This window comes from Malus sylvestris, chromosome 1 (assembly GCF_916048215.2).
Source record: "Malus sylvestris chromosome 1, drMalSylv7.2, whole genome shotgun sequence".
In the NCBI taxonomy this organism is placed as follows: Eukaryota; Viridiplantae; Streptophyta; class Magnoliopsida; order Rosales; family Rosaceae; genus Malus; species Malus sylvestris.
The window spans coordinates 20,190,755-20,215,954 of NC_062260.1; the positions used below are offsets into that span (position 1 = coordinate 20,190,755).

The 25,200-nt window shown below is 35.1% G+C and overlaps 2 protein-coding genes across 2 annotated transcripts; both read right to left on the minus strand.

The window, feature by feature from the left end:
* Positions 1-3,390: 3,390 nt before the first annotated feature.
* Positions 3,391-4,429, minus strand: LOC126629924 (LOB domain-containing protein 1-like). The gene is made up of 2 exons (XM_050300080.1): positions 4,043-4,429; positions 3,391-3,720 (listed from the first exon to the last, which is right to left on the minus strand). The coding sequence occupies exons 1-2, from the start codon at positions 4,403-4,405 to the stop codon at positions 3,391-3,393; spliced, it is 693 nt and encodes a 230-aa protein (XP_050156037.1). The 5' UTR covers positions 4,406-4,429.
* Positions 4,430-9,040: 4,611 nt separating this feature from the next.
* LOC126626605 (LOB domain-containing protein 1-like) lies at positions 9,041-10,588 on the minus strand. Its single transcript, XM_050295980.1, has 2 exons — positions 10,034-10,588; positions 9,041-9,677 (listed from the first exon to the last, which is right to left on the minus strand). The coding sequence occupies exons 1-2, from the start codon at positions 10,586-10,588 to the stop codon at positions 9,348-9,350; spliced, it is 885 nt and encodes a 294-aa protein (XP_050151937.1). The 3' UTR covers positions 9,041-9,347.
* Positions 10,589-25,200: the final 14,612 nt, after the last annotated feature.

Genomic DNA, 25,200 nt, shown 5'->3' on the forward strand with positions numbered 1-25,200 from the left:
GATAAGGTTTGTTATGTGCTTATATGGTCCTTGACTACTCCCCATTGCCAATTGGTTTTATGGTGGAATCTCAATTTCATCATGGTATCAGAGCGGGTTGTCCTCGTGTGAAGCCAAACGGCCACACGCGCTCCACATCATCCAATTGTTGTCCACATGTAGGCTTGAAGATCTCCCACACGCGTATCATCCAGTTGTTGTAAACATGTAGGCTTGAAAATCTCCCACACGTGTGCGGGGGCGTGTTGAGAGTTGTCCCACATCAGTGAGGGACAATGTTTGCTATGTGCTTATATGGACTTTGACTACTCCCCATATTACAAATTGGTTTTATGGTAGAATCTCAATTTCATTAGCTTGTATAGCCTACTATGTAAACTTACACATATGCTTCCTCATGAAGAAGAGAAACACAATACAAAAAGGATAGTGTTATTTACACACTCATTTTTACCTCTCATACACCCTTGCTAATTTTTGGCCACTAATATTTTTTAATTCATTCGATCCGACTCAAAAATTGAGAAAAATATATGAGAAATAAAAATAGATGTATGAATAGCACTACTCTTCAGAAATTCCCACAATCTATAGCACGGAATAGTCACATTGACCTTCTTAATTGCTAGAGGCCTTGAAGTTTCATAAGTGATCGTTGACCCTAAGATGAACTCAACCCGAAAGAAAAATATGTGCTAGTAGTGTTTGAACGATGGACCAAAATAAAATTCTCGAACGACGTTGGCATGCGACAGCCGGCAATTAAGGTTCAAGACTTTGAATAATGGAGGGTTGGTCTTCCTTAATTCCTAGCTTATAACTATCCTTCCTAGTCTCTTCTCTCTCGTCATCAAATTAATGGTGATTAAGTTAAGGGAGACTTTGGATGCGGTCCCTAGTTATGAATAATCTTTGACTGAAACTTTATTGGTTTTCAATTTTTGATCCAAGTCCCTAAAATTAATTGATAATTTATTTCTATGTACGTTACTATATTTTTTAAATTAAAAATTAAAATTTATAGTTGTTTATAGTAATGAGATTTTAAATAAAAAACATAATTTGTGGGATTAAAAATATTAAAATATAAATATACTATTGTGTGTGTGTGTGTGTAAACATGGGTACATTCATAAAAATAACCAAAAAATTATTGTATCAAAACATGGGTACATTCTTCAAAATGGGTACATTTAGCAAAAATAAAAATGGGTACAAATAAATAAAAAAATATGGGTACAATACAAATAAAACTTTAAAAAATATGGGCACAAAAAGAAATTAATATATGGGTACAAATTAAAATTGAAAGGAAAATTGGTACAAATTAAAAAAGGGTTGCAAATTAAAAATGGGTACAAACTAAAAATAAAAATATATGATAAAAAATTTAACAATAAATATAAATATACTAATTGTAATATTTTTAATATTAAATGAATATATTTAGAAATAAAAAATATTTTATTATTGAAATAATTAATTATATTATTAATACAAAGAACCTTGATAAAAAATTGAAAAGTAATAAGGTTTTAATCAATAGAGTAGTAAAAATAAGGATGAAAACCTAATTACTCCTTAAGTTAAGTTAACGACCACCACAAGATTATGTCTATTTTATATTCCTAAACTGGTCATCTGGTTCACGTTTCTAGCTAGTGACTGTCGACAACTTTAATTGGAGTACAATGCGGTACATTGACACAGGAAACCAAACTTACCTTTGTTCAACTAGGACCAATCATGAGAGAGATCATACTTTTCTACGAAATATTATCCGAAAGCCTGAGAAATTCTTGTGTACGGCTCACGAAGTGAGGATGTGGATGTGTGTTCTTTACCTAACCTAATGCTTACCTTCTTGTGAGAGAAACGATGCTTGCGTCAGTGCTGATTCTATACAAGATGTTTTTTTTAACAACACTGGCTGCTGAATTTTCAGCAATCACTTCTGTTTATACCCAATCTTGGGTGGACACATATTCAAGTTTTGATTTTTTTAATCAAAACTTTGACACGTATCCACATGAGATTGGGTATAAGTAGGAATGGCTGCTGTATTGTTCAGCAACCAAGTTAATTCCATGTTTTTTTCCCCAATAACAGTTGTAAGTCTCTTGAAATAGTAAGAGCCAGTTATGAATTCCACACCATCACGTTCGTGGATATGTAAAAAGGAAATGTAATATTACATCATTTATTCGGGAGAAATGCTAAGGATATTCTCTCAAACTGAGATTCTTTATGGACTTTCTGTCATCTTATAGTTTGACATTAATTCTCGTGCCAACATTATATAATATTGTACAAAAAACATGATAGAGAGTTCATGAACAGCCCTACTCTTGATAGAGTCTCCTTACCATTTCTCTTCAGTGTGTAGAAGAAATTCAGAGATGGTTTGCTCTTTATTGCTTGACTTTCAGCAAACCACACCATCAAGGCTTTTTTGGTCTGCTCGTGTGCATTCAAATGGAGGCATGTTCATATATCTAAGCGGCTGCTTCTTCTTCTTTGTTGGGCCTCTGGTCCTCATATACCACTACCCCAAAATACAATGGTGGCCATTTTCTTTTCTCCTTGCATTCAGAAACTGGGATATATGTTGATGCATAAAAATGGATCAACGAAGATAAATAGATGAAAGGTAAATCAAATATGCATAAGCAACCAGTGGACTAAACCACTCATAAAAACACAAGATGTATGTGGTTCACCTTAAAGGACTGCATTCACACGGTTAGAGTATGATTTTGTTATGTTAATCAGTGTGATTACATGCTACTAAATTCAGAAATATTCAACCAAGTTTTACTTTGGTCACGTGAAAGTTGGTCATGCAATGGTTAAACACAGTTGTCATTATGTTTCGGGTTTAAATTATTCCTCATTTCTGTAGAGTAGCTTATTCATCAATTCAGTAATATTATCGCTTGTAATGAAAAATAAATAAAAATCATTATAGCATTGTGAGTCTGTGACGTCATGACATCTGAATAGCTGAAACTTAGAATCTGAAGATCAAGGGAAAGTTCGACAATGAAACAAAGAAGACTATTAAGTCACCACATATATATATATATAATTAGGTTACCAAAACATTGCTATGAATTTGATACAAGAATTATTTAGTACAGACTAAGAATAAAAGACATACCGGTCTCCACAACCCCCTTCCTTTATCTTCCCAATATTACAACTAGAGAAATTTAAAGTTTTACAATAATATTATTTAAAAGGACAATACTATGGAGACCATCTATTTGAACCATAACTCTTACAAATAATTTCTGTAAGCCTTAATTAACTAAGAGATGGTCACCTTATTGGACAATTTTTCCGAAGTATCTTTTTCCAATGTGAAATGATCAAGATCCAAATTACTGTTTATGTCCAGAGAGGCTCCCAAGTAGTGCCCAAATTGTTTTCATCCGGAAAACAGATTGTGTCATTGCAACTAGACAGTTGCTGCTGCAAAATGGCTTGTTCTTTAGACTGTGTCATGTCCATGCAAATTAGGGCAATCAAATTGCCTTGCTCGCATTGCATGTTCACTAGCTCAGCCTGTGCCTGGGCCAGTTGGGCTTGGAGCTCACCGACTTGTTTCTGGAGCTGACATATTGCTCCGGCGCAGCCATAAACCGGGTCGCGAATTCTGGCATTGGCTTCGTAAACCATGCTGCTCACTGCATCTGCTCTGTGAGACTCTGGAATTTCCTGCAAATTTTTCATACATGCAGCTTTTAAATGAGGGTCAACTCAAGGGTATGTTTTAATTCAAGTCTACTATATTCTCGGACTATGAATCTGAATCATTGATAATATTAACTTTTACAACAATGTATGCTTTCACAATCATTGAAGAGTTTAATACAGCCAACGGAATCTACTTTAACAAATGAAAGTTGAAAAAGTGTTCCTCATGACTTTTTTGATATTTCTGACCAAATCCCATGATTGATATATGTATTAGGTAGTTAGTGCAGTAAACAGAAGATAATGAAACGTATTATTATTAACCACCTACTGAACTAATTACCTGCAAGAGCTTGATGATGTTGCTAGCTCCAAAGACTCTGTGGGCAACAGTGAACTTAAGGGGCTCAGTAGGAGGGAAGTATGGCGCTAAAACACACTTCTCCACACACCGCCGGCGAAGAATCTTGCATGCGGCGCATGGGCTGAGAACCACAGGTGGTGGTGGCGGCGGTGAAGGATAGGTCGGAAATGGATTAGTAGCAATATTACTATTAGCAGCATGAGGAGAAGAATAATTAGATAAGTGATGAGAGTCAGGGGATGGAAATGGTGCAGTACTGGGAGAAGAAATAGAGGAAGATGGAGAGTGGGAGAATGGAGGTGGACTTGTAGGAGTGGTAGTAGTTTCGGCAATGAATTCCATCTCTGTTGTTTTTGAGTGTGCTTTTGCTTTAGTTATGAGGTGCTTTGAATTATGGAGTAAAAAAGCCAATGGCTGTGTGCACATATAAATAGAGAGCCTTAGAGAGGAGCTAGAGCACCAAGCAGTCTGGAAAATAATACAAAGAGGGAGGGGGGTGGGGTGTAATGTCAAAGGTGGAGAGCATTTGCGACGTTAAGGTAGTGAGATGACGTCATCAGTTCGAAGTCACTCGCATTCTTTTTTGGTTCAAGAGAGCAATAAGATTACGTAAATTAATTAATCTCTATTTTGTTTTCTGTCTTTTTCATCCTCTATCTTTTGATAGACAAAAAAGATATATTAGTTCATATAATAATCATATTATTTGCGTATATATGGATCCGACATTAATTCATTATTACAAGTAATAATATATCTTTGTATAAGAGACATGGTAAATAATTTTTCAAAGGATGTTTTGTGTTTGAAATATTGATGTACGCCTGTTTTGAAAGATATCTCGTACTAATTAAGTACATTAAACTTTTGAGATGTAAAAATGAATGAAATTTCTCGTATTGACGCATTGCAACAAAATTTAGCTAAAGTAGCAACCCAACAAAACCTAAAATTCATGTAAGATTGATATTTTCTTCTGAAGAGATTAAGAGAGGCAACCTTTGGGTGCAATCAAATTGTAAATAAACTCTATATCAAGTAGAAGAAAGCCTTTTTCATCAGAATCTAGCGTACTTGCATATTTTTTGGACTGAGATCATGTTTATCGTTCGTGCATGGGGACATGGAAATACCTAATTAGGAAAAAACCTGTGCATCCACACCGCCGGAGCACTGTAACTGACATCAGATGGAGCACAAGGTAGTGAAGACAACCCAGCTACATACTAGGGAACTTGTCAACGTACGTATTCAGGCACGCGGTTTAAACAGCAGGCATGACTAAAAATGGCACGAAAAATAAGTGTTAAACTTGCTATTTCAAGGACATGCATGATGCATCAATATTCAAAACTAACCTATAAAATTGGTCCAGCGAACCCTAGATTCCTAGGACCTCTCTGGCTAATGCAATCACAGTTATTTGGTTACCCTACAATTTATCGGTGGGACATAGCTAGCTGGTATATACACATCAAATAAGGAATTGGTGCTATATTATACATTCTTGAATTAGCTAAAAATACGATGGCTAGCTATATAGGCAAGGTTTTGAAAGACGTTAAGCACTAGTCGACATGCTAGAGCTAGTACCTAGACGGTTAGGCGGGGTCTGGATGGGGATCTAGGTGGGTCAGACGTATTTAAGTAAATTTATTATATATCGTATAAATAAGTTTCTGCATATATCTAAACTTAAATAATTTCATCGGGATACATAAAGTGCAAAACAGAATGACATAGATTATAATGTATTGGAACATAATGAAAACATGGGGAAGAAGGATACAATATTTGTTCATCTAAGTATTCAACAAGTCTCTTATAATTTATTGAAAAAAAAATGCAAATGAAAGTTATCTATTTTATTTCTAAGTGAGAGTTGCGTCCTAAGCGGGTCTGGGCAGGCAAGGTGGGTGCCTTGGCGGTCTAGGCGAGTGTGTAAGCAGGACTAGAAACCCTTTCTTAATTTTCAAATGCTTAGGAATTAATAAAAAAGGTGGCTAGCTGCCTGATACTTAGACGACGTTAGGCGGGAATTTTTAAAACAATGTATATAGAAAGTATATGCAGAAATAGTACTAGAAATAGATTACTTATGGGACGTCCTATTTTTGTCACTGTTTCTATGCTGAGAGTATTCATTTATCTTGTATTGTATATATTGTGATTCGCTAGCATAGTAATTAAGTGCGTTTGTAGACGCTTAAAACATAGTAGCCTATATTTGTTTACATTCATAAATATGATGACTCACTTCTAGGATTTTAGGTAGTCAAGATCCTTAAATACTGTACCCTATATACAAGGGCTCTTACACTAATTAAATACACAGGTAAGTTTCGTTATGCAGTTCATCATATAAAATCACGAATTATTAAGGATGAGTTTCCTCTTTAATATATTGTTGACTAAGTAGTTAACTGCATGCTGCCACATCTGATATTAGAGGTGGTAAATTAATCTATTGGATTGTTAATGGGTATATATTAAGATTGATTTAATTTGATTTCACCTTACACCATCATCATCATTATCAATCGCACCTTTATGTTATAGTGATATCAAATTAAATGGATTTTAACGAAACCTATTAACAACTCAATGGATTGATTTGTTATTTCTAACTTAAACAATGTATTTCTAGCAACCAACTAAACACACAACTAATTAAAGTGGGGATGCGGCATATGGAATTGACAGAGGGTTGACTCCAATAGCTGGGGATTTGATTGGGTTAGCTAGTTCGAGAAGGTATTGGGTGAGAAGCAAGTAGGCTCGTGGAAAAGGAGAAATTTTTAGTTGTGATAAGAACACAAATGATACACCACGTGTTTTAATATGAATGGTGGGAAATTTTATTTTTTAAGTTATTAACTTTTTAGCACACATATCTCATCATTTGTTTAGTGACACATGATGTACCATCTCGTGTACCGATCACATTGAAAACGAGACACGGAAAGAAATTAAAAAGCTATTGCTAATTGGTCAATCGACTTCCAAAAAGTCCCAAAGAATGTGACATTTTAAAAGAGACATTATCATATGAGTTCATTTTTTAGTATTTCTACGATTCAAGTGCCATTTTCTTTCCCTTCACTTGGAAAAAAAACAAAAAAACTATGTCTTGTAACGTGACCGTGGTGGAAGTAGTTGGACACCAATGTAGAATTTCTTGACGCACTCATTGCACATTTTATACTTAAAAAATCCACCTTATTAAGTTTTACTCTCTACCTATTATTTCCCTTAATTTGACTTTGCCTAACCAAAGTCTTTTCCCGTTTAAAGGTTCACATCACTCTCTTCTCTTATATATGGTCAATGCATGTTACAAGTAAATACACTAATATTAATATATATCAGATTCTTTCATTTCAATTAGTTAATTATATAACTAATTTCCATGTAAGATATCAATGAAACTTAACCAATGAAGTATATGGTGTGTTCAGACGGGTTACCCATATTAGGCATTTTAGGTTCTATTTATATTCCTAAATTGGTGATCAAGTGATCACATTCATAGCTAGTGACTGTCGACAACATTGGAGTATAATGTGGTACATTGACACAGGAAACCTAGCTTAACTATAGTTCAACTAGGACAAATCATGAGAAATATCATATTTTTGTATGAAACATTTATTTTCAAAGCTCCGAGAAATTCTTGTATAGGGCTGTCTGAGTTCTCTCTCACAAGAGTCTTTCCCCAATAACAGTTGTAAGCCTCTTGGAATTAGTAAGTTGGTAAGCGTCAGTTATGAACTTGTCATCATTATGTTCGTGAGAGACGGTTTGCTCTGTATTCCTTGATTTTCAGCAAACTTCACCGTCAAGGCCTTTTTGGTCTTGTGTGCATTGAAATGGATGCATGCGGCTGCTTTTCCTTCTTTGTTGGGAGAAATTTTTCTGGGTTCCGGGGTGTTCCCCACAAAATAAAGGATTAACACGTGATCACCACTAATCATCATCCAACATCTGGCAAAGAAAATTACCTGAGTTAATACGTTCGGCTTCCCAAAAATATAATCAATCCATTTTGGATCAACTTTATTTCTTATTCCTAATATTTATTATTTCATTTCTCAGATAAGCATTTATTTGATTAAAGAAATAAAAAACCAGAGTTCTGTCCACAGTCCACCACCTCCGCCGTCGCAGCAGCTCTAGGACAAAAGGGAACGCCGGTGAATGCACCAGCTCTTGAGTTGCCGCCGACTATCTCTGTCGAAGTAAGAGTGGGATAAAGAGAGGGAAGAGGAGAAACAATAGTAAGATAGAGTCGCCGATGAAATCGACAACCGGCGATGGAGGTGGATGGTTGCTCTGTGATGGGAGCTCGGGGTCAATGGCGTGGATGGGGCGTGGGGGGCGGCTGTGGTTTTTCTGATTTCCTTTAGCAGCAGGTTGGGATAAATTAGGAAGTTAAACTAAAAAATATAAGAAAACTAATGAAAAGGATTTGAAAACTTTGAGTTTTAATGATAAAGACAAAATAAAGGGTAAAGTGAATAGTACCAGGATTGACTTTTTAGTGTAAAAATGTGATTTTTCGTTAAAATGAACAGTATCGGATGCTTTTCGTTAAAGTTCCCAAAAATATATAGTTGGCATTTTTTTACCTAAAAAGATAAAAAGAAACGTTTAATTTTCTTTGCCAGATGTTGGATGATGATTAGTGGTGACCACGTGTTAATCCTTTATTTGTGGGGAACACCAGCTCACCTAGTGTTCCCGGAACGTAGAAAAATTTCTTGGGCCTCTGGTCCTCATACACTACATTCACACGGTTATTAGAATATTTTTTCATAATGTTAATCAATGTAGTTACATGTAATTAAATTGATAATATTACTGAATTGAGGAGTAAGCTACTCTAAAGAAATGAGGAATAATTTAAACCACAATGTCTGATGTTGTGACATCTGAATAGCTGAGATTTAGAAGCTGAAAATGAAGAGAAAGTTTGACAATGAAATAAGGAAGACTATTACATCATCACATATATGTATATAATTAGGTTGCTTTGAATTTCATACAAGAATTAATCAGCACAGACTAAGAATAATAAGACATCCCTCCTGTTTCCTCCAAACCCCCCCCCCCCCCGGGCGAGAAATATAAAGTTAAGTTTACTAGTAACATTATTTTAGAAGCACCATAACGCTTATATATAATTTCTATATACCTTAATAACTAATTAAGAGATGGTCACTTTTTTGGACAAATTTTCAAAGTATTTTTTCCAATGTGAAATGGTCAAGGTCCAAATTACTGTTTATGTCCAGAGAGGCTCCCAAGCCGTGCCCAAATTGTTTTCATCCAGAAAACAGCTTGTGTCAATGTTATTAGACTGTTGCTGCTGCAAAATGGCTTGTTCTTTAGACTGTGCCATGTCCATGCAAATTAGGGCAATCAAATTTCCTTGCTGGCATTGCATGTTCACTAGCTCTGCCTGTGTCTTGGCCAGTTGGGCTTGGAGCTCACCGACTTGTTTCTGGAGTTGGAAAATTGCTCCGGCGCAGCCATAAACCGGGTCGTGAATTCTAGCATTGGCTTCGTAAACCATGCTACTCACTGCATCTGCTCTATGAGACTCCGGAATCTCCTGCAAAATTTTCACACATACAACTTTTAAATAAGGGCATGTTTTAAGTACATTGACGGATTGTGAATCTGAATAATTGATAATGTTAATTTTTGAGAACTGTGGTTTAGAAGGAAACTTCGACTCTTTTAAGCAAAACCCAATTTCAAAATATTAATCTTACAACACGCGCGTATACTTTGACAATCATTGAAGAATTTAATAAAGCCAACAAATTCTACTTTAATACATGAAAGTGGAAAAAGTGTTCCTCATGACTTTTTTTATTTTTTTTACAAAATCCCATGATTAATATATGTATTACTTAGTTAGTGCAGTAAATAGAAGATAATGAAATATAAATATAAACTAATTACCTGCAAGAGCTTGATGATGTTGCTAGCTCCAAAGACTCTGTGGGCAATAGTGAACTTGAGGGGCTCAGTAGGAGGGAAGTATGGAGCTAAAACGCACTTCTCCGCACACTTGCGGCGAAGAATCTTGCAGGCGGCGCATGGGCTGAGAATCACAGGTGCCGGTGGCGGTGAAGGAGAGGTCGGAAATGGATTTGTAGCAATATTACTATTAGAAGCATGAGGAGAAAGATAATTAGATAAGTGCTGAGAGTTAGGAAAGGGAAATGATGCAGTACTGGGAGAAGAAGTAGAGGATGGAGAGTAGGAGAATGGAGGTGGAAGTGATGCCGTACTTGTAGTAGTGGTAGCAGTTTTGGCATCGAACTCCATATTTGTTGGTTTTGAGTGAGCTTTTTTTGCTTTAGTTATGAGGTGCTTTGGGTTGGAGTAAAAAAGGCAATGGCTGTGTGCACATATATATAGAAAGACTGAGAAAGGGAAAGCACCAAGCAGTCTGGAAAATAATGCAAAGAGGGAGGGGGTGGGGGTGAATAATACGTCAACGGTGGATAGCATTTGCGACGTTTAGGTAGTGAGATGACGTCATCAGTTTGAAGTCGCCATTTTTTTTTTGGTTCAAGAGTTCAATAAGACCATTAAATTATTGTACCACATTTTCATACCATTTTAGGTGACAAAATTTTCTCTTTTTTTGATAGAGAAAAAAGATATAATAAGCCTATTTTTTGCATATATGGATCCTACATTAATTAATTCATTATTACGAGTAGAAGAAAGCCTTGTTCATATATATGCGCTTCTGCTCTCCAAAACAAGCCTTGTTCATAAATATGACTCAAAAACTGAATTATCTGTTCATATAATAAGCCTATTTTTTAGCATATATATGAACATTAATATAGTTCAAGAGGCGATCTCTAGGTGCAATCAAATTTGTAAATAAACTCTATATCAAGTAGAAGAAAGCCTTGTTCATCATCAGAATCTAGCGTACGTACATATTTTTTGGACTGAGATCATGATGATCGTTCATCCATGGGGACATGGAAATACCTAATTAGGAAAAACCTGCGCATCCACACCGCCGGAGTAATGTAACTGACATCGAAGGGAGCACCAGGTAGTGAAGACAACTCAGCTACATGCTAGGAACTTGTGTAAGTACGTATTCATCAAGGCCGTCTCTGAGATTTTGGGGGCCTTGTGCTAAATTTATAAAAGCGCCCCTCATTAAGATAAGTCTTAAAAAATGTAGGACAATGTATTGACGCTAGAAAACAATCACTTAAATCAAAACAAAGTTTAGCACTCACTGATTGCAAGTTTAAAAATATCATTAATAATAAGTAAAAAGAGCTACAAACATAACGTTCACTAAATAATCAAAAGCAGTTTAATCTTAAACAATCAAACAAGAAAACAAACTTTAAAAACTCTAACTTAAAGTTTCACTTGAATATGTAACATTATTATATAATAATATTGAAAAAATACCGTCTTTTATGGTGTATTATTGGCACTCAAAATATCTTATTGTACTCTAATTTTTTGTATTTAGAAAGAAAAAAAATTACGCTTATAAGGAGTGTAAGATGAGATTTTAAAGTGCTAACAAAATCAATTTTTGAATATAGAACATTATTTCATAACAAAAACAATTTTAAATAAAGAATATTATTACATATAAGTATTAGATGACAAAAATTTTAGGGGCCCTTCAAATTTGAGGTTCTATGCGGCTACACCTTTCGCACCCCCTCAACGCCCCATCGGGTATTCATGCATGTGCTTTAAGTACAGCAGACACTACTAAAATGGCAAGAAAAATAAGCAACAGCGATAAACATCCTATTTCAAGGACATGGATGATGCATTAATAGCCATGTATTAATCATTCAAAACTAACCTACAGAATAGCTAGGTTCAATAACCCTAGATTCCTAGGACCTCTCTGGCTGATGCAATCACAGTTCTTTGGTTACCCTACAATTTATCGGCGGGTTCCCAGCAATATAAGGAAATTGATGCCATATTATATATTCTTGAATTAACTAAAAATAAGATGGCTAGCTATATATAGGAAGTATGTGCAAAAAAGTACTAGATATAAATTACTAATGGGACGTTCTATTTTTTATCACTGTTTCTATGCTAAGAGTATTCATTTTCCTTGTATTTTATTTTAATTCACTAGCTCAGTAATTGAGTCTCTAAACGCTTAAAACATTGTAGCCTATATTTGGTTATAACATATGTACGATGACTTACTTCTAGGGATTTTAGGTAATCAAAATCCTTAAATACTGTTCCCCTAATGTATATAACTATAAGGCTCTTACACTAATTACATAGGTGAGTTTCACTATGCAGTTCATCATATAATATCATCAAATTATTAAGGATGAGTTTCCTCTTTAATATGCATTATTGACTAGGTAGTTAAATACATGCTGCCACAACTGAGATTAGTGGTGGTAAATTAATCAATTGAATTGTTAATGGATATTAAAACCCGTTTAGTTTGATTTTACCTTACATCATAATAACCACTACTAATCTCATATTTATATTATAATGATATTAAATTAAATAAATATTAACAGGTCCTCAGTAACAATTCAATTGGTTGAGTTGACATCTCGACCTGAGACAATATATTTTCTAGACAACCAACTAAACACTCAGCTAATTAAAGTGATGACGTGGCATGGAACTGACAGAGGGTTGACCCCAATTAGCTAGCGATTTGATCGGGTCAGCTGGTTCGATAAAGAATGGGGTGGGAAGCAAGTAGGCTCGTGGGAACAAGAAAAGGATACATGGAAATTAAGAAGTTAAAAAAGCTATAGCTAATTGGTTGATCGATTTCCAAAAAGACCCAAAGAATGTGACACTTTAAAGGAGACATTATCATTTATGTTCGTTTTTCTACGATTCAAGTGCCATTTTCTTTCCCTTCACTTGGAAAAAAAACCTAAGTCTTGTAACGTAGCCGTGGTGGAAATGGTTGGACACCGTAGAATTTCTTGACTCATTGCATACTTTATACCTATATATTCCACTTGAATATGTTTTTGTCTATAACTATTTTATTATCTTAATTTGGCTTTGCCTAACCAAAGTCTTTTCCCGTTTAAAGGTTCACATCACTCTCTTCCTTTATATATGGTCAATGCATGTTACAAGTAAATATACCAATAATAATATATATTATCATATTCTTCCATTTCTAGATATCAATGAAAATTAACCAAAGAAGTAGAGCTCGTTTGGAAGTACTTTTAAAATAATTGAAGCAATTTTGTTGAAATTGCTTTCAGGTTCCAAAAGCACTTTAAGTGCTTTTTGAAATAAGGTGATTCCTACAAGAAGCAGTTAAAGTGATTTTTCAGTATTCACTTGAATTTTTACTAAGGATTAGTTTCAAAAATATTTTCACCAAAAACGCTTTCAGTCATTTTAAAAGCACTTCCAAACGACCCTGTATATGGTGATGTTCCGAAGGGTTATCCATATTAGGCAATTAGGCTCTATAAGTTTGCTCTTTATTTGGAATTTTGGATGTCTTTTGCAGTTGATCTAAAATATAAAAAAATAAAAAAAAAACCTTTTTTTTTTTCTTTTCTAGTTGTGTTGTTTGTGAGCATTGCGATGGTTTTCGAATCAATAATAGTTTATCGCTTATTTTTGAAAAGAGAAAGGAACACAATTAGGATAGATTTGTAACTTATTACCATTTTAAATGGGACCATTGGTACCATTATAAAAACAAATTAACATGTTGTTGGACATGCTTCATGCATGTATCAGAAAGACATGCATACATGTAATTGATTAATTAGATGATGCAAGTCTTCTTCCATTCAGATGCTTATTAATCTTAGGCTTTTTTTTTATTTATTTTTATCCAAAATGGTCTCTGAAATTTACATAACTCCTCATTTTGGTATCTGAGATTTGAAATCGATAGAATTAGTCCTTGAATTTGTCCACCATTAATCATTTTGGTCATTCCGTGAAAAAATCTCTATTGAATAAGGACAAAATGACAAAAATACCCTCAATTTTTGTCAAATCATTTTGGCCTTTTTTTATTAAATTGAGGGTAGTTTTGTCATTTTAATTTTTATTTAATATAACTATTCACAGAAAGACCAAAAGATTGATGGTGGACAATCTCAGAGACCACTTATATTGATTTCAAATCTCACGGACTAAAGTGATGACTTATGCAAATCTCAAGGACAATTTTGGCTAAAAAGCCTTAATCTTATAGGAGTGGATAGGATCATTGTTTTGGAATGCTCCGTCTAGCACCTTCAAGTCCTGTTTAGGTGCTAGGTGGTTGGCACCCAATTAATCTCTATGCATTTGAAAATTAAGAAATGACATTTAGACCTGCTTATGCGCTCGCCTAGCCCGCTTAGGTCACGACTCTCACTTAGACAAAAAATAGATAACTTTAATTTTGCATTTTATTTTTTCAATAAATTGTAAAGGACTTGTTAAATAATAGGATGTACACTCTTTGGTTCCCCATATTTTCAATATGTTAATCTTTATAATTTATATATCATTTTATTTTATAATTCATGTATCCTAATACAATTATCAATTTTTATTTTAAGTATAAGTAGACATTTATTTGTATGTTATATAACAAATTTAATTATAATACCTAGATCCTTGCCTAGACGCCTAAGCATTATACCCCTGCCTACCACCTGACTAATGCCTAACGTCAATTGCGTGTGGACTTTAACCAAAGAAACTAAAATTCTTATTGTTTAATCACCGTTAATTAAACCCGGCACAGAATTGAGATTCCATTATAAATACACTAATGGTATTTGAACAAGTGATCTCTAGAATCCTAGATAAATATACACCCACTGTCTATTATTTCTTAGATCAATAAGAGTCAAATTCCTTTCGACTTAAAAATAAGTTTTTAATAATTAAAGAAGCTACTAAACAAGCAACAAAAAAACTGTAGATGCACTGGTAAACACTATAGATGGTGATTCTTTCAGTAGATTTTTTTTTTCAACTCACACCATTTCGAGTTAAAATTTATTCTTTTTTAGTTTATATAATAATAATAATAATAATGCTTGTAATTAAAAAAAAAAATTAACAAAACACTAAGTAAAATAGGGTGTGAAACAAACATGGCCAAATTCTAGATTATGGTTTGATGAATTATCAAACCACAATATGACATATATACATGTACACACTTACAAGTGCAACAACACTACATAAATAATTTATATGCAACATGAATATATTGTGTGTTGTTGCAGTCCTATTAGATTAGGAATGTAATTGTGTAAATTTTAGCGTATCTAGGGATATCTTGGAATATTATCTAGGGTTAAATGTTATCCTATTAAAGTTGTAATCTTATTAGGGTAAGGATTTAACCTTCCCTACTACTATAAATAAAGGCACAATGGGGTGGAATAGAAGACACCTCGCAATTACACATCTCTCTCTTCTCTCTATGTGCCGCACCCCCTCTCTCTATGGTTTCCATAATTGTTCAGTAAATTATGTCTACAACACGTTATCAGCACGCTCTTGACACTACGCTAAAGAGAGTTTGATCTTCAATCAGGAGAGTATTACGTTTTAATCATTCTTTTTATGATTAATTTATTATTTTATTGAATTGATCTACATGATATTGATTCAATTTAATTTTTCTGTGTTAAACGTGATACAACGCATTGGAGATACAATTTCGGCTTTCCGAGACGGATCTTTTACAAATTCAAAGGCTTTTGTTGTTTTTTGCCAATTAGGTACGCTTAAAATAAAGTAAGATATTTGAAATGACCCTGAATCATGAAAACATTCCCCATGATGCATGAACCCCCTACATTTATATTTACCTTCCAATATATATATATATATGTATGTATTGTATATGTTTCACATATTTGTCAATATATATATGTATACGTTTCATGCATTACGCAATTTTTGCTATGTGCAATTTGTGAGTTAAGGAATCGAAAGAAATTAGAAGCAATTAGGGTTTTTCAAACCCAAGAATTTGAAAGAAAAAAAAATTTGGGAATTTACGCCAAAGCTATGAGCCAAGTTGCGTCTAGCTGACCTAAAGCCAAGTCGCGCACCAAACTGAACCACAAACAGTGGCCTTATTTTAGGCTTTGCTATGTACGAAACCCAAAGCCCACACGTTGGGCTTCTGTCATGTGACAAACCAATAGGTAAATGGGTTCGGCCCTTGTTCCAACTGCAAGGCTTCGACTTGTTGCTCTCATATTGGACTAGGTCTGATTGCCTGAGTCTTTGGTGCTGGGTTTCACACCCGCGTCTTATTCCATAAGTTAGTGCGTCATTGGGCCTCTCGTGCATTAGCCCAAAGCCAGAGAATGATGGGCTTTTATTCTTCCACGTTAGTGGTCCGCCTGTAGCAGCCTATGAGTTATTGGGCTATTCTTATCCCCTCGGCCCAAAACTGCAGCAAGCTTGCAACTTGCCCTGTAATGGACTGGGCTGCTTTGCAGCCGTGTCCCCAAGCCCAGTGGCCTCTTATTTGTTGTAGAGTTGTGTGTTGCAGCTAGCCCACACGTACTAGGCTGCATTTTTTTCGTCCCAATGCCATATTTTGGCATCCCCTACTTCTTAACCATACCCAAATATTTTTGGGACATTTTTGGTTAATGATAATAAAGCTATAATTCACTTGTCGCTTGGTCCACCGCCAAGTGAAGCTAATAAGACCAACACGTCATTATTTTGCTTCCATAATCGAACCTGTATGGTCCCGATCTATTGAATTAATTAAAAGTGACCAGTAGTCTATTAATCTGACAAGAAATCCAAAATTATTGACTTGAATATCACTTTTGGACATTAACGATTCAATAATTTATTTTCTTCTTTGAACAGTTGACATCCTTTCATAGTCCAAGCGCTCACACTTGAGTTCCCAAAGCAACTCAAATCCACTACACTTAAATCAGCATATTGTGTTATATGTTCTTGCAGGAACCTCTCTTTTATGAACTAACCGTTCATAAACTAAATTGAACTTGTATTTTCAAATTTAGTGCCTTTGAAACCCAACGTTTTTCATAAAAACCATGTCTTAGAACTCGAATGTTCTAACTTTGATGCTCATGGATGTTTTATTGTCCATAGCATTATTCACAATCTTGTTCCCTCTATTCAGTGGATTGTCAAACCGTCACAAATTTGATTTTCCTGATTTAGACGATACTAATAGAAACCACTTTATATGTGGTACAAGACGTGAATCTCCACTTGACTATCAAGTAGCTGAGAAACCATTGTAGCCAACAATGGCATGGAAGAGTTGAATAAGCCTCCGCCATGATCTTCATTCGAAAACTTATGCTCGAAGCATTACCCACGGAAGTACCTCTCGAATGAGGATTCCATGGCTCTTTGGCTCACTCCTATGAACCGTCTAATTATGAAAGACATTGCTTGAAGCACACCATGATTACATCCATGAATGAGTACAATTTTGAAGTTCATAAATCCGATCGAATTTTGATTGGAGAATATTTTTCTCGTCCTTCCATGTTTTTGACTAGCTCTTGAAGCAACAGTGTAGAAATCAAAAGTTTACCAAATTCTTGAATCTGATTACTACCACAAATGTGATAAAAAGGTATAGACCCAGCTTCGGCTAGAGTCTACCAAATAATATAGACCTAGTTATGCTGGAGTTTACCGAATGACTCAACTTAGTTTTGTTAAAGCCTACCAAATGGTGGTGCCCTGCTTCGGTAGGGGTGCATCAAATAACATGTTTTGCTTCGACAGAGGTGCATCGAACGGTATTGCTCTACTTCGGCAGAGGCCTTCCGAACAGACCCTTCCAGCTTCAGCTAAAGCCTATGAACCCAAGTCTGGTCTCTTTCTCACGATCCAACTTCGAGTTTGTTTTTATAACCTATGGTAGAATCAGGGTTTACCAAGGTGTGGCATCATGCCCAAAGCATGATCCTTGACACCTTATACCTAAAACTTCAAGAATAAGGGATAATATTTCCAAATCTTAACCTTGCAGAATCTACTTCTGTATTGATGGAATGGATGATTGATTATGCACTTGTTTGTGCCCCTACCAATGTTGTTGATGAGTACCATTCTAGTAGTCAATATGAGAGAATAATTTTGCTCTACTAAACACCGTTGGAAAAGCAGACTTTTGACATGGATGGCCTTGTTGGCCAAATCCCATTAGTAAACCATTTACTTTGTGAACACTTTTCCTTGTTCTTAGATTCAAGTTTGGTGTATGTTTTAGTTATGGATAATCTTATTGATATTGTCCTCGAATATGAGTTAATTGAATCATGTTTCTTGTATACATGTGACCGAATTCAATTAAACACATGATTAGGTACGAATGTGAGAAAGTTAGTTTTCTGGATGGATGCGATACTACGCACACTAACTTTATACCTAAATCACACATTTAGCAACAACTTCAGGTTCATCCAACTTGATTAAGAGCATTGGCATACTCATCGTTGTATGAATGGTAAAAAAATTAACATTTAAGAGACCTTATATTCTTCTTATTCTGGAAGAACGTCGTTGAGTCTTAAGGATATTCGAGAGAACAATGCTCATGAATGAAATCACTAAAGAAAATAGAGTGGAATATATTTGCACCACTCCAAAAATGAGCATAATACTTTGATTTGGGGCCAATGGGTTGTTTCCTAGCTGAGAACACACCACATGTGGTCGGCTTAGAACCTGGTGATTGAGCATTTTACTTGCTTTGGCACGACCATTTAGGTCATTTAGGTCAAACAATGATGTTACGACGCATCTCCTTACCTGAAGTAAGGATCATGTGCTTACAAGCACACTTTGCCAAGCCCGTTCATTTAGGAAATTTAATTTCTAAATCATCACTCGAAAAGACATGAAATCACCTTCTTTTCACAATGGATTCAAGGGAATATATGTGGACTAATCCAACCAAAATGCAGACCATATAAATACTTATGGTTTTGGTTGATGAATTGACAAACTGGTCACATGTTTGTCCACACACATTGCTGCTAAACCTCCTTGCCAATTTTAAGGGTTTACCACCCTACTTATCCTATAAAGTCTGGAAGATTGGATAATGCCTGAGAGTTTATATCGACGATTTTCGATAAGTATTGCACTTCTTTTGGGTTTATAATTGAACGTCGAATTCTCATGTTCACCCTAAATATCCTCGCATAGTGATCATAAAGTGCAATTTAAATGATCGCCCGGACCTTAGTGAATGTACCAAGTTTTTGGTTTCTGCCTAGGGCTATGCAATCTTGTACGCAGCTATGTGGGTTCACCCTGAGGCCCATTGCCACCCAACCATTTTCGACGTTACAGTTGGTTATTGGGTATGAACCTAAAGCTTCGTATTTATGCATTTTAGGTGTGCATTCCATGTGCCAAGTTGCGTTGCCTCAACGTACCAATATGGGTCCTCAAAATAAGGATGTGAATCTTTGTCGATTACGATTCTCCTTCACACTAGCTCCCTTAGAGCCTTTGCATGCGATCTTTTTATCGCTCATTTATGGATTGTCACTTCAATAAGACAGTATACCCCCTGTTAGAATGTCAATGTTCATGTAGAATGATGCAAATTTGCGTGGACGTTGCCCACTATGCCTTATCTCGATCCCCATATCGCACAAGTGTGATAAGCAAGTGCAATGAATTCTAGCTTTCAAAATGTTACTCTAGATGCATTCCTGTGATCTAGCTAAAGTGGCGAGAGTATATGCCAGCTGCAAACATGCCTGCAAGGACATACGTTCTTAAAGGACGTCAAATCAACATTCTTGAATGGTGTGTCGCCTCTGTTGGACAGTTTGGCCGCCCTTGTTGGACGGTTCGGTACACCGGTGGATAGCCAATCAATCTGTCTTGGCCTAAAGCACGACAGATCACTTAGTTCATAAGATTCATTTCCCTAGAAGAGGAAGGTCATGGCACAACAATGAATCTATACTCGATCGTTGTCTCAAATCATTTTCATCTCATGAGATTAATCCGGATTACTCCCGAGACTTGAAGTTCTTGGTCCAGTATACTAGTTTGGATGAGTTAATGAAATTGAAATGAGATTATCATCGATGATGTTTTCACTTATGTCGTAGCTACCGACTTAAATGAAAGCGACGATATCGAATTGTGTTCCTTGATTAATGACAACATAGAATTAATTGGACAATAGAAATTACAATCCAGGTTAAATTCCTTACCAAACTGTGTTTTGGACCTATCTGTAACACTCCGCCCCCGAAAGACTAATTTAAGGGAATATTATCGGTGATAGGCCCAAACTAAACTCTTGTTTAGTTAACTACCATTAATCTCGATTCACTGCTTCAATTTCCTAATCCCTCACATTAAAATTTATGGCCAACATTTGATTTCCATAACATAAGGTTAAAACTCAAGTTATTGACCAAATTCCCTTTTCTTAGTACAATTTCTCAATTAACGAATTTTCTCGATTATTTAACTACCACCTATCGTGATTCTTTAATTTAACGCCTTGTTTCCATCTATGATCCGTAATTATAATTTTCATACCAAACATGATATTATATTCTCTTTGTCACCATTTTCTTTTATAAATTAGTTCCCATTCTAAAAATTTTATTCTCGAATTATTTAAGGTTGCATCTAAACTTGTTAGACTGCCTACGTACCTGTGAGCGAGATCAGGCCTTTCGTAGTTCACCATTCCACTTCGTAACTCATTTATGTTCGACATTTAGTGACCAACAATCATTAACTAGGTCCAAACAAATGAATCGCACCAAATGCATATTAAATATGGACTAAAAACATCATAATTAGCATGAAAAAGACAGCGTCGGCCCATTGGCCATGCACCACTGCCATGACTCGCAGGAAAATTCAACTATTTCCTGACGATGTTTTTTTCCCAATTTCAAGGTCAAATCTCATGATTTTTGGGGTGTAATAGGAAGAGGGAAGGTCATGGAAGGTTTTCCAAGTGGTGGTTTGATGTGATTTGCCGGAAAAATGGGCGAAAACCCATCGAAAAAGGCAAGGAAACCGACCGGGTCGGGTCACCAAGTTGTGGGTTAAGGATCCCTCGTTTCCCCTTTCACTCATTTACCCTCCTTTCTTTTCTCTCTGATTGGTCACTCTCCTCCCTTATCCTTCCTTCTTTTTCTCCTTTCTAACATTTCCTTTCCATCACAGCCGTCAATCTTTTTTTTTTTCTTTCGTCCCAGCCACACACGTGGCAGACGCATTGGCTCTAGATTTTCTAGAGCCGTCTAAAATGAAGTAAAATTACTTCGTTAATATACGCATTGGCTCTAGATTTCTCTTTGATTGGTCACTCTCCTCCCTGACTTTAAACGTTAATAACTTCTTCGTTATAACTCCGTTTCACGAACGGTTTGAGCCTACGCGTTTGTGAGATCGAGCTCTATTCAAAAATATAATTGTGACCTCTAAAGGTCTACAAATTTTAAATAATTATTTTCCAAACTTCAACTTAGTAACTAGTTTAATTAAATTCTAAATTCAAATAAATTAATATAAATTCTCCAAAAATAATATAAAATCTCAATAATGCAAAAATATAAATTGTGACCTCTAAAGGTCTACGGATTTTAAATAATTATTTTCCAAACTTAATACGTAAATTATAATAGTCTTCGGAAACAAAACTTTAAAAGTTCTCAATTCAACTTTTCACAACCATAAATTGATTTATTCAATTTTCTCCACATATTTATATATTTGACTTTTCAGGGTATCACATTCACCCCCCCCCCCCGGTTAAAATAAATCTCGTCCCTGAGATTTCAACCATCGAGTTACGAAAAAGAATTAGAATTATTTCCACCACTCCTTTAATGGTGAATAAAATCATAATCTCAATCAGGCTCCAAAAATAAGCAACCAATGAATAATAATCGTGATTCTCACCCACATTCAAAGATTCCCAGCTACATTCATTGATAGAATAAATATCATAATTTCTAGCCATATACCTTGGCAAAAATACTATCAAACATCAAGCCATAATTCTCGTTGGCTAAATAAATACTAGAACATCAAACCACATCTACCATTGGCTAGATAAAAACTAGCATAATAACCACAAAGATCATAAATTTCAAGCCAAACCACTAAAATTGACAAATCAATTAGCAAAAACCCCAACCAAAATCATTGGAATTTCAAACATCATTACTCACCACTATATTAAAATAAAGATTTGCAATTTTCGTTACCATGGAATGAAATCAAAATCTCATTCTATGATTTCCTTCATTTCCGCAATTTACTTAATTACCCATAGCAAAATTAAAAACCTTATCTTTTCTCTTTTATTTTCCCTTCCCGTTGTTTAATGAATGGACATGGGAACCAAATTTACTTAATTTCCTTCATGTTCTTGAACTCTGTCTAGAAGAGCTTCCCACACATGAGCATGAACTAGACAGAGAGCTCCAAAAACTATTCAAGGACAACTAAACGCCCTAATTATAAAGAAACCAATGCTTGAAATTAAACATGCATCAACCAATCAAGGGCACCCATTGAACTTGAGAATATGTTCATCTATTGCATTTGAACTTGGGGCATCTAGGATTACGTACACATGACATGCGTTTTGTTATTAACCATCTGTACAGATAATACAAAATATTTCTCTAACAAAATCCAAACAATGCAAATGTAGGCACAATCATATTAATTAGAGTAAATGTTCTTCTTTATGCATTTGAGTTTAAATTTTCATTTCCGTAATGTATATTTGATTAAAGTGTCAAATATCCTTCACGTTGAGAAGAAAATAAAAAGAAGTAAAAGAGCATAAGGCTTGTGCAATCCCAAGCCCCAAAAAATTTGGTCGTGACATCACATAATGCACTTTGATATGTCAAGAGGCAACAAATTGTGCAGAAAATAGAGCATCAATGAATCTTTTTAAACTAGTAGTGGTCCAATTATTTTCGCTCTCATTGGCAAAATCAAATGTCAAATTTCAAGCCATGACTATCGTGGCTAACAAAATATCAGAATTTCACGCCATAATTCGTTAATGGCAAACCAAACCAATCAAATTTGTAATTTATAAACTTTCCCCGTCAATTCTCTTCCTCAAACATAAAACTCAACTAGGAAAACGTTTATATTAACGAACTCGAAATCTCATTCCATACGAAATTCATGTCCACCAATAATAAATGAAGAAATCTTTATGATCTTTTCACCATTCCAAATATAATGATCAACCATAATCACATTTTATAATTTTATTCCCATTCGATAAATCATCCTGACTTTAATAAATACTAAAATTTCCAACCACAATTATCATTGGCCAAAATTTTAAAATTTCTAGCCACACTTATCATTGTCAAAACAATGATTTCACCACAATTTTCTTTTATCTCAATCAGTGACTAATAGGCTGGAAAAAATTGTAATATACCTGGCCAATACTCATCACATATTCTTATTACTTCAATAATTCATTCTCACAGCCCACACATGAAGCTTTTCTCTCGAAAACACTTGGTCCTTATGCCCATTCAATCACTTTTCCACATTCTATGGGTTATTTCGCCTAAATCCACATCCACGGGCTTCTTTTCCGCCCAATCAACATCCACGAGCTTATTTTCCGCCAAAATCAACATCCACGAGCTTTTTTGTCCAAATCAACATCCACGGGCTTTTTCACCAAAATCACACATCCACATGCTTCTTTTTGCCTAAATCAACATTCCTCCCATTCCACGGGCTATCACGCCCAAATTCAACATTTCTCAATTGCACAGGCATTATACAACTTTCCCAAATACTTGTCACAATTTCACCATCATCTTAATATTCAAATTTCCATATTGCATAACATAATATCAATCCAATTCACTTCATTTCATGATGATTCACGATATCTATATTCCACATAACTTCCTCATTATTCAAAGAACTTAGAGAATAATGCAATATCAATGCAAATAATAATTCCTACTATCGGAATTTCATAATCACAATGGAAATTGCACCACTAACACAATGCAAATCATATATGTATCTCATATATATATGTCACATGAATGCCACTTTATTCACAAAATTTTTAAAATCATGCAACCACATTTCATATCATAATTCACACCAACAAGATCTCGAGAATCATGCATATTATAGAACATGATCATTTGCTCTGATACCATTTTGTAACACCCCACCCCCGAAATACTAATTTCAGGGAATATTATCACTGATTGGCCCAAACTAAACTCTTGTTTAGTTAACTACCATTAATCCCGACTCACTGCTTCAATTTCCTAATCCCTCACATTAAAATTTATGGCCAACATTTGATTTCCATAACATAAGGTTAAAACTCAAGTTATTGACCAAATTCCCTTTTCTTAGTACAATTTCTCAATTAACGAATTTTCTCAATTATTTAACTACCACCTATCGTGATTCTTTAATTAAACGCCTTGTTTCCATCCATGATCCATAATTATAATTTTCATACCAAACATGATATTATTTTCTCACTTTGTCACCATTTTCTTTTACAAATCAGTTCCCATTCTAAAAATTTTATTCTCGAATTATTAAGGTTGCATCTAAACTTGTTACACTGCCTACGTACCCTTAAGTGGAATCAAGCATTTTGTAGTTCACCATTCCACTTCTAACTCATTTATGTTCAACATTTAGTGACCAAAAATCTTTTACTAGGTCCAAACAAATGAATCACACCAAATTCATGTTAAATATGGACTCAGAACATCAAAATTGGCATGAAAAAGACAGCGTCGGCCCACTGGCCACGCGCTGTCACCTTGACTCGTTGAAAAATTCAACTATTTCTCGGCGGTGCGTTTTCCCAATTTCAAGGTCAAATCTTATGATTTTTGGGGTGTAATAGGAATAGGGAAGGTCATGGAGGGTTTTTAAGTGGTGGTTTGATGTGATTCGCCGGAAAAATGGACAAAAACTCGTCTTAAAAGGCAAGAAAACCGACCGGGTCGAGCTACCAAGTCGCGGGTCGGGGATCCCTCGTTTCCCCTTTCTCTCCTTTCCCCTCATTTATTTTCTCTCTGATTGGTCACCCTCCT

Excerpts from the sequence above, each read along its gene's own strand:
- LOC126629924 (XM_050300080.1), bottom strand. The coding sequence starts at position 4,405 with ATGGAATTCATTGCCGAAACTACTACCACTCCTACAAGTCCACCTCCA. Across the intron at positions 3,721-4,042 it reads ACATCATCAAGCTCTTGCAG|GAAATTCCAGAGTCTCACAG; the intron begins GTAATTAGTTCA and ends AAAAATTTGCAG.
- LOC126626605 (XM_050295980.1), bottom strand. The coding sequence starts at position 10,588 with ATGCTATCCACCGTTGACGTATTATTCACCCCCACCCCCTCCCTCTTT. Across the intron at positions 9,678-10,033 it reads ACATCATCAAGCTCTTGCAG|GAGATTCCGGAGTCTCATAG; the intron begins GTAATTAGTTTA and ends AAAATTTTGCAG.